Below are 13,507 nucleotides of genomic sequence, written 5' to 3'. Positions count from 1 at the left end.
TGTCTTCCGAGTCCTCCCGGTTATCCTCCCACGTGGACACCACCATCTCCCCGTTCCTCATCAGCTGCAGCTTGTGGTTCAGCCTCTGGTCCGCCGTGCACACTTGGAGTGAGAGGAAGCAGAGTGATGGAGTTAATGAAATGGATGAATCCATGTCCAGGATAGGACTATTATTGAGTGTATTGTCTGTGGAATATGTGTAGTGGGTTTAAGGTTGGTGTGTATGCATACCCAGGGCAGGGTTGTAGCAGTTGCCGTGGTTGAGGGAGATCTTGGTGTAGGGAATCGGCACGTTACTGGTGAAGGGGCCGAAGCAGTGGCTTTTGGGACTCATGGTGGCTGTGAATGCCACCCGCATGTCATGTTTTGTCATTTGATTATCATGTCTTGTCCCTGTGCTTCCCTTCCATTTGTCTCCCTCTGCTGGTCTTAGTAGGTTCTTTCCCTCTTTCTATTCCTCTCTCTTCCCCTCCCTCTCTTCCTCTCTCGCTCTCTCTCTATCGTTCCGTTCCTGCTCCCAGCTGTTCCTCATTTTCCTAACTACCTCATTTAATCTTTCACACCTGTCCCCTATTTTGCCCTCTGATTAGAGTTCCTATTTCTCCCTCTGTTTTCCGCTTCTGTCCTTGTCGGATCTTTGTTTGAGGTTTGCTGTTCTGTGTCCTGGTTCCGCCCTGTCGTGTTTTTGCCTTCAACAGATGCTGCGTGTGAGCAGGTGTCATCTAAGATATATCCTGGAGTACCGTTTTGTTTAAGACTGGAATAAAGACTCTGTTTTTGTTAAGTCGCTTTTGGGTCCTCATTCACCAGCATAACACCGCATTCCTCCTGGAGAGAGAAAGAGAGAGAGAGAGAGTCCGTTTTTCAGTCAGATAGAGATAGCCCATTGGGCACAAACTGGTCGTTAATTCTCCATCTAAAAAAAAAGTCAATGTGATTATGTTGAGTCAACGTGGAAAGGAATTTCTGGAATGCTTGTCTTTTTATCACCCAACTTTAAATTCCATTGACATGGTTAATGTTTTGTTAATTTCATTTTGAGTTAATGTTGAACTACGTGAGCTCAATCAAATGTAAATCAGAATTAGACATTAAACTGACATCTGTGCAGTGGGAAGTACGTGTTTTGAGGCGTGTATTATTAGCAGCCCTGGCCTCTGTTAGCAGAGAGGTCATCCATAGAATTAGAAGGAGGTCACTCCTCCCTGGTCTGTCTGTGTACCAGATATAATGTTTCTATAATGTTGGTACCTGTGACCTCCTGGATGCTATTGCCCAGCTGGGACAGGTTGTGCCACAGGGTCATCATCCTGGTGTACACCTGCTCCTCCAGTTCATGGAGCATCCCCGCTGGTACTTAAACGCACACTCACAGTCCCAGCGGCCGCACGGCAGCACACCCTCCCATGCTACTAACCACAGGCAGGGAGAGAGAGGTGGGAGGACATGGGTAGAGAGAGGAGGGTTAAGGACATGCAAAGTGATGCAACGTAGCTGATTCATTCATGTCAACAAATGTGTTGATTTGTACTCCTTTGTTAACGTTACAGTGATTTCAATTCAGGTTGGCATTTATTATCATGAATCTTGCCCTGGAGGCAGCTCTGCAGAGTGGTGACTAGCTGGCACAGCCACAGATTCATACAATCTTTTTAAAAACTTAACCCTAACCTTAACCACACTGCTAACCCTAACCAAACATTTTTGTTTTCAGGATTTTTTTTCGATATATCAAATTTAGACTTTGCAACTGGCCCATCTAACTGAAATCGCTCAGTTCTGCCTTCAGGGCAAGATTCATGACAATAAAGGTCAGACTGCGAGCAATTTCAGTACTAATATTGTACAGTGTGTATTGTAAAGGCCTAGAGTTCAGAGATTCTCATAGGTATGAAGATGATGATGATGAATGCTCTACCTGCTGCTTCCCTCAGGAGGTAGGCATGGACTGTCACACTGAGATGCAGCGCCCCAAGAGGAACAGAGTGGACACCCAAACTAGGTGTGAAGGCAGGATCCAGACCGGAAGGAGACGGACAGCACTGGGAAATCTGAGGGGATAAATATACATTTTATAGCCCTGGAATACAATGTGAACTTCCTTATAATATGGAGTAGAATAGCTACTAACACAGCATCCATTTAACATGTGCAACACAACAAAAACAGTATCACAAGTAATGTTCAGCAACATTTTAATGAATCAATTGAGACAGGTAAAAGTCCATTTCATTTATACCATACATTATCCACTTTTGATTTTGGGCACTACTTTCCATAATTGTATATATTTTACTCACCCAGTGTTCATTTTTGTTTGGTGTCATAAGGCTATTAATAATTGTATTGTGCAATCATAGTCCATCTCCTCACTCCACATCAGTAGTCCAGATAGATATCTCTGTGACAGAGATGAACTAGCTAAACAACAGCTCTAAGTACTGTACATACTGTTTTGATCCCAACCTCATATGTCTGTCATCACTGTACTGACTGTGTCAGCAAGAACAAACCAATCCTCTGGTCCACGCCCAAGTCCTCTAGCCCTCACCTCTGTAAAAGAAAGGCAGCAGCAGCAAACTCCAGTCCTCAAACACTCCAACACTAACAGGAACCAGCGCTAACAAACACACAGAGAGACAGGATGTACAGTACCAGCAAAGCCAACACTCAGCTTCTTCCAGGTGAGTTTTATTGTAGGTGGACTACCCTATGGGGGGAGGGAGAGGGGGGATCTTCTCCGACACACCCCGACACTGCCAGCACAATTCCCCAAACTCTCTCCCACACACAATTCCAATTCCAGGTCCCTGGGCAGGACACCCACACTAGGTGTGAAGGCAGGATCCTGCAGGGTCCACCCAGATTATCAACCCAAGTGTGTAATGTGTACATACAGCGACTGTAGCAATCCGTGTGTATTATTAGGTCACTGGTGTCAGGTGGACTGATGGCATCAGTGAGGCTGTTTATTCTTCCTGGTGGTGTCTCTGCCCCAGTGCTCTTGGAATTCAGTAGGAGACTGATAATACCTGATCAATGGGAGGCCTAGTTTGGGCGATTGTCCTTCCCCCTTCCCTGTCCTCCTCGTTCATTGTGTGGTGACATACGGTAGGTAGTGAACCTGACAGTGAAGGTGTCATGGTGTGTGTGATCATGTAATCTCTCCATTGACTTTTCATCTCCTTTCTCATGGGCCATTGTCGTAATCAGTGTCACAACATCCGATTCACATCAAAATGGTTCTAAGTGACACATTGTTCTGAGATTGGGATCTTCTGAAAGCTGGCACAGCCTGCGCTAGTACAAGAATGCTTGTTCTGGGGCAAATCCAAAGTTATGGACACCAAGCTCTCTGCGCTATAATCCCCTTACCATTAACTGAGAACACAGGACAGACAGAAGAGTTGAGTCACAGGAGGTTGGTTGGTGATGTCTTCTATAACCACCAGACCAAAAGCTCCAACACAGCTTTGATCTCAGCTTCATCTAAATATTGTTAATATTCCTCTATCACATGGTTTAGTCTGTGGTTTTCCAATCACTTATCTGTATATCTGATCTTTCTTGCTGGCACTGACCACAGGTCAAATAGTTCAATGTGAAGTTGTGACACACTGTATAGGTCATCAAGGTGTAACAACAATGTGAAGTTGTGACACTGTATAGGTCATCAAGGTGTAACAACAATGTGAAGTTGTGACACTGTATAGGTCATCAAGGTGTAACAACAATGTGAAGTTGTGACACACTGTTTAGGTCATCAAGGTGTAACAACAATGTGAAGTTGTGACACACTGTTTAGGTCATCAAGGTGTAACAACAATGTGAAGTTGTGACACTGTATAGGTTATCAAGGTGTAACAACAATGTGAAGTTGTGACACACTGTATAGGCCTGGTGCCTGGTCGGCTGCTGTTGTTATGGAGGACACAAGGCTGCAGTGAAAGTGTTTTTGAGTCTGTAAGTAGGCTTGTTCTGGTTCATACTCAGGGTTACATTTCAGGATATTGTGCCTAGTTTTGAGTATCTTAGGTATACTTATGTAACACTTGCCCCTTTATAATTTAATGATATTGCCAGAACAATATAAAAGTCCCATCATTGACATCTATCTGAAATAAACAAAAACAATTAACGCTTAAAGATTTTGTGAATAATAATCAATCACTCTGGCCATGGTTGTGTCATTATGAGTGTTTGTAATTGAAACAGAGACAATAATGGAGCAATCAGTCTGATATTTCTCATCACTGCAATGTATTGTTGGAAAGTTGAAACCATTGCCACACATTATACTTACATGACAGTAGGTCTACAGTTCCACTGTGGGTGGGTGGGTATGCAGCCACCCTGAGATGGTCACATCTACTTTTCTCTTCAGTCAGCCAGCAACCTGTATGTGCTTCTACACTGTGGGTCTATAAGGGAAGGGCTGTGTTCATACATGTTTTAATTCAAAACCATTTCCATTCAACATACACTGAGTAAGTATACCACACATTAGGAACACCTTTCTAATATTGAGTTGCACCCCACCCTTTTGTCCTCAGAACAGCCTCAATTCGACAGGGCATGGACTCTACAAGGTGTCGAAAGCATTCCACAGGGATTCTGGCCCATGTTGACTCCAATGCTTCCCACAGTTGTGTCAAGTTGGCTGGATGTCCTTTGGGTGGTAGACCATTTTTGACACACACTAAAAACTGTTGAGCATGAAAAACCCAGCAGCATTGCAGTTCTTGACACAAACCGGTGCACCTGGAACCTACTACAATACCCTGTTTTTGTCTTGCCCATTCACCCTCTGAATGGCACACAATTCGTCTCAATTATCTCAAGGCTAAAAAAGTATTCTTTAACCGGTCTTCTCCCCTTCATTGAAATGGATTTAACAAATGGCATCAATAAGGGATCATAGCTTTCATCTGGATTCACCTGGTCAGTCTATGTCATAGAAAGAGCAGGTGTTTTGTATACTCAGTGTATTTTACCAATGATTAGTTGAAACCCCAAGTCTGGTGAACATTATTAGAGTAATATGCCGTTAACAATATTTTGAATCCCACAGGCCTTGTTGAGCAGGTGATAGAGCTAATACAAGCAGAATCTGGAACAAGAACAAATTTAGAGAGGGAAAGACAGAGAGAGAGTGACAGTAGTCATGACGATGAGTGAGCTCCTAGCACTCAGTCTGTGGTGTAGATCAGGAAGCTGCTGAAGTTGTTGTGGTGGCTCTGGTCATCACAGAGGAAGCAGCCAGGGGGCAGGCAGACGGACATGGTGTCCCCAGGCTGCAACTGCAGGGCCAGCACGGTGCTGGCTGTGTCCTCCCGGTCCTCGTGGTTCTTCTCCTGGAGTGTGGCCAGGCTCTGGCCATCGTGTTACAGGCTGCCAGCAGGGCCCCCGGGAAGCCTGCATCGCTCCACACCATCGGGGCCAGACTGTAGACCCCAGAGAGATGTGCGGTGAACACCCCTGAGGACACGTCGTAAGCCTGGCCCAGGTTGATGAACACATGCTCGTATGCTACTGTGATTTGCTTCCTCACTGGACCCACGCACCAACACCAGCGTGTCAACGCCACTAAGAACACTGTACGGCTCTCTATACATGAGAGAGAGGGAGGGAGAGGAAGGAGGGTAGAAAAATGGTCAGAGATATACAGGGAAGAATGAGTTGTGTAGGAACTAGAGAAGCTATAAAGGGTCATATTTCAATAGTTAAGTTCCCACTGGGCACACAGTGGTTGAATCAACGTTATTTCTATGTCATTTCAACTAAATTACGTTGAACCAACGTCGAATAGACATTGAATTGTGCCCAGTGGGTTGTTGTTATTCTTTCTACTAGAGCAGTTACAATAGGGTCTAGTCACATATATAGGGACTTGGATCGTCAATAATCTCATAGTAACACACACAGATAGGTCATAGATAAGACTAACCTTTAATGTCAATCAGTGCAGTCTGGGCTGTATCCAGGTGTTTCTCTAGTTGGGTCAGAGTAGTGTCAAAATAATTATGCAGCTGCCCTACCAGTCTCTGCATCACACAGCAGCCACAGGGTGCTGGGTCTGTCATACACACTATACACACACACACATCCTCATTGAGACTCAAACAGACTATTCCAAACACTGAGATATAGACCCTTCCTCTGTATTGTCTCTCTCTCACAGTGTTCTGTTGGTGCAGGGTTGTCCTGGGCCGTTCCAGGAGTAGGTTCCCTTCCCCGGTCTCACCTGTCCCAGGGCCGTCCTAAACACACAGCAGCACGATACCTGGGAGAGAGGACAAAGCACAACACAGATACACCCTCACATACAAGGAAGGCACTGTCATGTGCTTTCAGAGCGTTACAGTGAATTGAACTGTTCTGAACTTCACCAAAGCACACTCCCACTTCCACTGAACATGGCTGAGAATGTCACATGCAACTTTATACTTCACTTTATAGCCTTACTGCACCCCACCTGCCATTGTATGGGACTTAGCAGAGGAGGCAGACTGGCTTTGTAAGGGTATTAGGGACAGATACTGTGTTTTGGGGTGTGCAGTACCCCATGGAATTTTACTAATCCCTGCTACGTTGATATCATTTGATAAAGTGTGTGTGTGTGTTTGTGTGTGTGTGCGCATGCATGCGTGTGGGAAAAATACTCTTTCACATGGTCTGAATTGCTGCTCAGTGATTTATTTGAACATATACATACTCTTATAGCTTTTCAGAATAGAGGGAGACACAGCTAAACTGTACAAAACACAAGAGACAGTGATCAGTAGGGACAGAACAACAACCCAATAGGAGACAATGCAGTGCAGTCAGGAGGCTCCCAGTCCTCCAACAGAACAATTCATTTAGTCATTCCTCACTGGAGGAGTGGAGGAATGTCCTCATCGGTCTCTTATTCTCTCTTCATTTCTAAAGCACAGGCAAAGCGCTACACTGTACAGATACAGTGTAAATCTCTTCTCTTCTCATTCATTCACCATTCATTAATCTATTACATCATCTATCCATTTGTTTATTCATTCATTCATCCATCCATGCAACTATCTATATTTACAATATACAGTTATTATAGCAGAGCAGATGAAAGCTAAGGACATCAGTAGAAAAGGCTGGGTGAAAGCAGTGCATAATACCAGGTTAGTAGCAACCTCAATGATAAGGCAAAATGTGTGGTAGTAGTAGTAGAGAAGTGAGTTCCTGCAGTAATAGGAGTGATGACAGGCTGTAGGAGGCGTTTTGGCCTGCCTATATACCATTTCGTGTGTTGTATTTGTTCTGTCTAGGGATGTTTTAACTTGTTTTGTACACTAGAGGGCACTAAATGTTGGGTCATGGGTCACTGGTCACAAAAATATAAACGCAACGCAACAACTTCAAAGATTTTACTGAGTTACAATATAAGGAAATCAGTTCATTTAAATAAATTCATTAGGCCCTAACCTATGGATTTCACATGATTGGGAATACTTTACACCTACCTACATGTACATACCTCAATTACCTCGACTAACCTGTACCCCCACACATTGACTCGGTACCGGTACCCCCTGTATATATAGCCTCGTTATTTTATTGTGTAACTTTTTTTTAAACTTTAGTTTATTTAGTAAATATTTTCTTAACTCTTATTTTCTTAAAACGGCATTGTTGGTTAAGGGCTTGTAATTCATCATTTCACGGTAAGGTCTACACCTGTTGTATTTGACGCATGTGACAAATAACATTTGATTTCATAGATATGCATCTGTTGGTCACAAATACCTTAAAAAAAAGTAGGAGCGTGGATCAGAAAACCAGTCAGTATCTGGTGTGACCACCATTTGCCTCATGCAGTGCGACACATCTCCTTCACATAGAGTTGATCAGGCTGTTGATTGCGGCCTGTGGAATGTTGTCCCACTCCTCTTCAATGGCTGTGCAAAGTTGCTGGATATTGGCAGGAACTGGAATACACTGTTGTACACGTCGATCCAGAGCATCTCAAACATGCTCAATGGGTGACCTGTCTGGTGAGTATGCAGGCCATCGAAGAACTGGGACATTTTCAGCTTCCAAGAACTGTGTACCGATCCTTGCAACATGGGGCCGTGCATTATCATGCTGAAACATGAGGTGATGGGGGCGGATGAATGGCACGACAATGGGGCTCAGGATCTCATCACGGTATCTCTGTGCATTCAAATTGACATCGATAAAATGCAATTGTGTTTGTTGTCTGTAACTTATGCCTAACCATACTATAACCCCCCGCCGCCATGGGGCACTCTGTTCACAAAGTTGACATCAGAAAATGGCTCGCCCACACGACCCCATACACGTGGTATGCGGTTGTGAGGCCGGTTGGATGTACTGCCAACGTCTCTAAAACGACATTGGAGGTGGCTTATGGCAGAGAAATGAACATTAAATTCTCTGGCTACGGCTCTGGAGCATGTTCTTTCAAAACTTGAGACATCTGTGGCATTGTGTTGTGTGACAAAACTGCACATTTTAGAGTGGCCTTTTACTGTCCCCAGTACAAGGACCACGTTTGTAATGATCATGCTGTTTAATAAGCTTCTTGATATGCCACACCTGTCAGGTGTATGGATTATCTTGGCAAAGGAGAAATGCTGCATGGCTGCGCCCCTGCCTATAGATTAGGTCCTAATGAATTTATTTCAATTGACTGATGTCCTTATATGAACTGTAACTCAGTAAAATTGTTGACATTGTTGCATGATGCGTTTATATTTTTGTGTATATATATATATATTTTTTGTGTGTATATATATATATATATATATATATATATATATATATATATATATATATTATAAACAACACATAAACAAGCCAAAATGACTCATACGGAGGCATCTAGTGAAGCTGGGAGGGATAGGGTCAGGGGTTGGAGCGCTTGGGAAGGTGAATATATCTAAATATTATTCACATTTTTTATTGACATAGAATTTGGTCACTGTTTTGTTTTCTATTCAGGTTTACTCCTCACCCTTACACCTCCCCTCTCCATCATAACAACCACCACCCCAACATGCAACTTTAAAGGATATATAATACTGTGACACCCAGTGACTGACCAGCCCATCATACCTGCGCAGTATGTGCATTAATATACATTTACACAAGTTCTCACTTAAATTACACTATTTAGGGAGGGTCTTTGGGGTAAATAGTGGGGTCTGACTGAGCATATCTCTCTCTCGCTCCCTCTGTCCTGCCTATGCTTCCTTGACCTTATCCTCATAGGTTCCCTTGCCCTTGTAGGCCCCCACATAGCCACTGGCATCTGGAATGTCTACTCGCCCGGCCTTGCCCTTCCCCTTGCCCGACTCGTCAAACCGCTCCTTGTGTGCCCCTGTGAATTTGGTGGTGTCTGTGAGTCTGTCCACCGCCGCTGCCTTGGCCACTTTCTATGAGCAGGAAAAGAGCGAGGGAAAAGAGCGAGGGAAAGAGAAAGGGAAAGGGAAAGAGAAAGGGAAAGAGAAAAGGAAAGAGAAAGGGAAAGGGAATGAGAGATGAGGATACAAAGTAAGAGCTTACCCACCACACAGATATGCACACACACAGCGGACACACACACAGCGGACACACACACAGCGGGGACACACACAGTGGACACACACAGTGGACACACACAGTGGACACACACAGTGGACACACACAGTGGACACACACACACACGCTCTCTCTGAGACTGTAATATTATCAGGCTGTGTGCTGCTGACAGGTAGACACTCACGGTGACGCCTGCATTGGCAGGCTCCTTCCCTGCGATGAGGCCGTAGAGCTGCTGCAGCGCCTCCTCCTGGCCCTTCCCTTTAAAACGCTTCGGGGCCAACTCTGACAAGGCCTGGCTGAACTGCTCAAAGGCAATCACCCGAGCTGTCTTCGCCCTAAAATACACAGAAAACATTTTGAGAGTTTTACCTTTACCCATGATATGGTATTCTGAGGGCCTCTGGCCGTATTCCCTCTTTCCTAGAAAGATGACTGTGTATCTGTCAGTGTGGAGGTTTGAAACTGGACCGAGTCTCACTTGACTTTAGTGAAGACAATGTCCACATCGGTGGCAGTGACGTTCTTGCCGTCGATGACCCGGCAGTCCTTGCAGAGTTTGGCAAAGTTCTTCCCGTTAATCTCCTTCCCAGTAGCCTTGGTGTCCCCATGAATGGCAAACTTCTTGAAGGCCGTCTCCACCTCTGATACTGATACGGAGCCCTCTGCCATTCTGCCCTATAGATAGAGAGATGGAGATAGAGAGAGAGGTGAAACATTAAGGATGGGATGCAAGAGACTGCTGTAGTTTCTCACACTAACAGCAAGTGCACTGCCATTATGTTTAAATAACATTGGGAGGACACCGAGTCCACGGAGACAGGAAATGACACACACCCACACCCACACCCACACCCACACCCACACCCACACCCACACACACACACACACACACACACACACACACACACACGTTCGAAATGAGTCCATTAGCTGGAATGATTCCCTGCCCAAACAAGAAATGGCTGCTGTGGCTGCTGATTTATGATGGACACACACACACACCCATACCCACACACATATATTCATCCATCTCAAACTGTTACAGTTAGTTCAGCTCCTCTCCGAGAGCTACTTAATTAAATAACGTTCCATTATGTATCATTACTGGAGAGAAGCCTGTTGTTGGGTAAAAATATCACAATTATTTTCAGAGTAAATGAGACCATGGTAGGAATATCTCACTTTCTTTTATAGCGGGTTGTTTTCAATATATATATATTTTTTTTTAATTTTATTAATTTAATTAATGCTCTTATCCAGATCGACTCTTATCCATTCATTTTAAGATTATCCATTCATCTTAAGATACACTACATGACCAAAAGTATGTGGACACCTGCTTGTCGAACATCTCATTCCAAAATCATGGGCATTCATATGGAGTTTGTCTCCCCTTTGCTGCTATAATAGCCTTCCCTCTCCTGGGAAGGCTTTCTACTAGATGTTGGACCATTGCTGCAGGGACTTGCTTCCATTCAGCCACATGAGCATTAGTGAGGTCGGGCAATGATGTTGGGCAATTAGGCCTGGCTTGCAGTCGGCGTTCCAATTAATCCCAAAGATTTTTGATGGGGTTGAGGTCAGGGCTATGTGCAGGCCAATCAAGTTCTTCCACACCGATCTTGACAAACCATATCTGTATGGACCTTGCTTTGTGGCCGGGGGCATTGTCATGCTGAAAAAGGAAAGGCCCTTCTCCAAACTGTTGTCACAAAGTTGGAGGCACAGAATCAGGTCTCTCCAGAGATGTTCGATCGGGTTCAAATCTGGGCTCTGGCTGGGCCACTCAAGGACATTCAGAGACTTGTCCCAAAGCCACTCGTGCGTCGTCTTTGCTGTGTGCTTAGGGTCGTTGTCCTGTTGGAAGGTGAACCAGTCTGAGGAGCAGGTTTTCATCAAGGATCTCTCTGTACTTTGCTCGCTTCATCTTTCCCTCGATCCTGACTAGTCTCCCAGTCCCTGCCGCTGGAAAACTTCCCCATCATGCTTCACCGTAGGGATGGTGCCAGGTTTCCCCCAGACGTTACTTTGGCATTCAGGCCAAAGAGTTCAATCTTGGTTTTATCAGACCACAGAATCTTGTTTCTCATGGTCTGAGAGTTCTTTAGGTGGCTTTTGGCAACCTCCTTGCTGGATGTCATGTGCCTTACTGAGGAGTGGCTTCCGTCTGGCCACTCTACCATAAAGACCTGATTGGTGGAGTGCTGCAGAGCTGGTTGCCCTTCATTTCCCTGACCAAGGCCCTTCTCCCCTGATTGTTCAGTTTGGCTGGGCCGCCAGCTCTAGGAAGGGTCTTGGTGGTTCCAAACTTCTTCCATTTAAGAATGATGGAGGCCACTGTGTTCTTGGGGACCTTCAATGCTGCAGAAATATTTTGGTACCCAACAAATACACCATGACAGCGCAATACACAAGGGGTGGAACAGTGGCAAAGGTACCCACAGGACAAACAGAATAATATTAGTCTGAGGAGAGATTAAATAGCATTATTACAACAAAAATAATTCTAAACACACCTTTACTTTACAAAGTTAAACAGATGTATTTTTTTTTCATAATAAGCAGGAGTAATATTCTTAGATCAGAATGACAGCAGACTGTACTTCTATCCATGTCACTAAAGACTAACAGAAACAAAAGACAAATTTAACTAGAATGGCTTATCTTTTCTCCTTTTCTTTCTGTGCCTCAACACAATCCTGTCTCGGAGCTCTACGGACAATTCCTTCGACCTCATGGCTTGGGTTTTGCTTTGACATGCACTGTCAACTGTTGGACCTTATATAGACAGGTGTGTGCCTTCCCAAATCATGTCTAATCAATTGAATTTACCACAGGTGGACTTCAAGTTGTAGAAACATCTCAAGAATGATCAATGGAAACAGGATGTACCTGAGCTCAATTTCGAGTGTCATAGCAAAGGGTCTGAATACCTATGTAAATAAGGTATTCCTGTTTTTAATTTTTAATACATTTGTAAATAACTTTCTAAAAACATGTTTCTGCTTTGGCTTTATGGGGTACTGTGTGTAGATTGATGAGTAAATTGTTTTATTTAATACATTTTTAGAATAAGGCTGGAAAAAGTCAAGGGGTCTAAATACTTTCCGAATGCACTGTATAATGTAGCTAGGTGAGACAACCATATATATCAGTCATAGTCAGTAAATTTTTCCTCAAAAAGTAGCTATCAGCAAAGTCAGTGCTAGTACGAAAAGTTCAAGAAAGGCAAGGGTGTTAGTTGTTATTGCTTTTTAAGAGGGGGGTGGGGGGGGGGGGGGGGGTGCTGTGAGATTAATCAAGTAAAGTAATCGATCAATAAAGTAATGAAGGCTTGGATCAAATAGATTAATTCAGCAGACTTGCATTAATTATTAACAGACCAGAGAAAGACACTGGGCCATGCAGCATCTGATACTCAAAATGTAAAGAAACATTAACATATGTAAATTCATATTTAACATACATTCCACAAGTTAAACACAAACATCATGCAATATTGCCCCATGATATGTGTACAGTACATTTCAAATATAGTATGATGCAGCACAAAATAAAAGTACACCAAAAAGAGGACAGTGAGCGTAATAAATTATGTCAAATAGATGGCTTAGCTCATTTCTATGATTTGGTGTCATGTATTGTGGTTTGACCTCTTTCTTACTGGTCCATACATAGACTAAAGTACAGGATAACTTTAAGTGTAAACATGTTTACCTGTTAGGTGAAGGAATTCTTAGTGACGATGATGTTGGGGATGTCTGTGCTGATGCTGCGTGTCTTCCTCCTAGCCCTGCCACTCACACCACCTTCACAATGATGATAGCGATGTACAGAGAAGATAGGGAGATGGAGAGCAGAAGGTGGGGAGGAAAAGAGCGAGCACAGACCAGCACAAGCCATGACATCATTTGCTGCCTCTCTCGTGAGC

General features: G+C 44.0%; 1 protein-coding gene and 1 pseudogene across 1 annotated transcript; both read right to left on the bottom strand.

Moving 5' to 3' along the window:
• Positions 1–4,243: 4,243 nt before the first annotated feature.
• LOC129816278 (complement C1q-like protein 3) lies at positions 4,244–6,587 on the bottom strand (annotated as a pseudogene).
• Positions 6,588–6,676: 89 nt separating this feature from the next.
• Positions 6,677–13,461, bottom strand: LOC129816284 (tubulin polymerization-promoting protein family member 3-like). Its single transcript, XM_055870576.1, has 4 exons — positions 13,294–13,461; positions 10,055–10,251; positions 9,758–9,911; positions 6,677–9,428 (listed from the first exon to the last, which is right to left on the bottom strand). The coding sequence occupies exons 2-4, from the start codon at positions 10,243–10,245 to the stop codon at positions 9,237–9,239; spliced, it is 537 nt and encodes a 178-aa protein (XP_055726551.1). The 5' UTR covers positions 10,246–10,251; positions 13,294–13,461; the 3' UTR covers positions 6,677–9,236.
• Positions 13,462–13,507: the final 46 nt, after the last annotated feature.

The sequence above is a fragment of the Salvelinus fontinalis genome, chromosome 2 (assembly GCF_029448725.1).
Source record: "Salvelinus fontinalis isolate EN_2023a chromosome 2, ASM2944872v1, whole genome shotgun sequence".
NCBI classification, from domain to species: domain Eukaryota; kingdom Metazoa; phylum Chordata; class Actinopteri; order Salmoniformes; family Salmonidae; genus Salvelinus; species Salvelinus fontinalis.
Note: the sequence above shows the minus strand (reverse complement) of the source record. Positions and strands in the feature narration are given on the sequence as shown.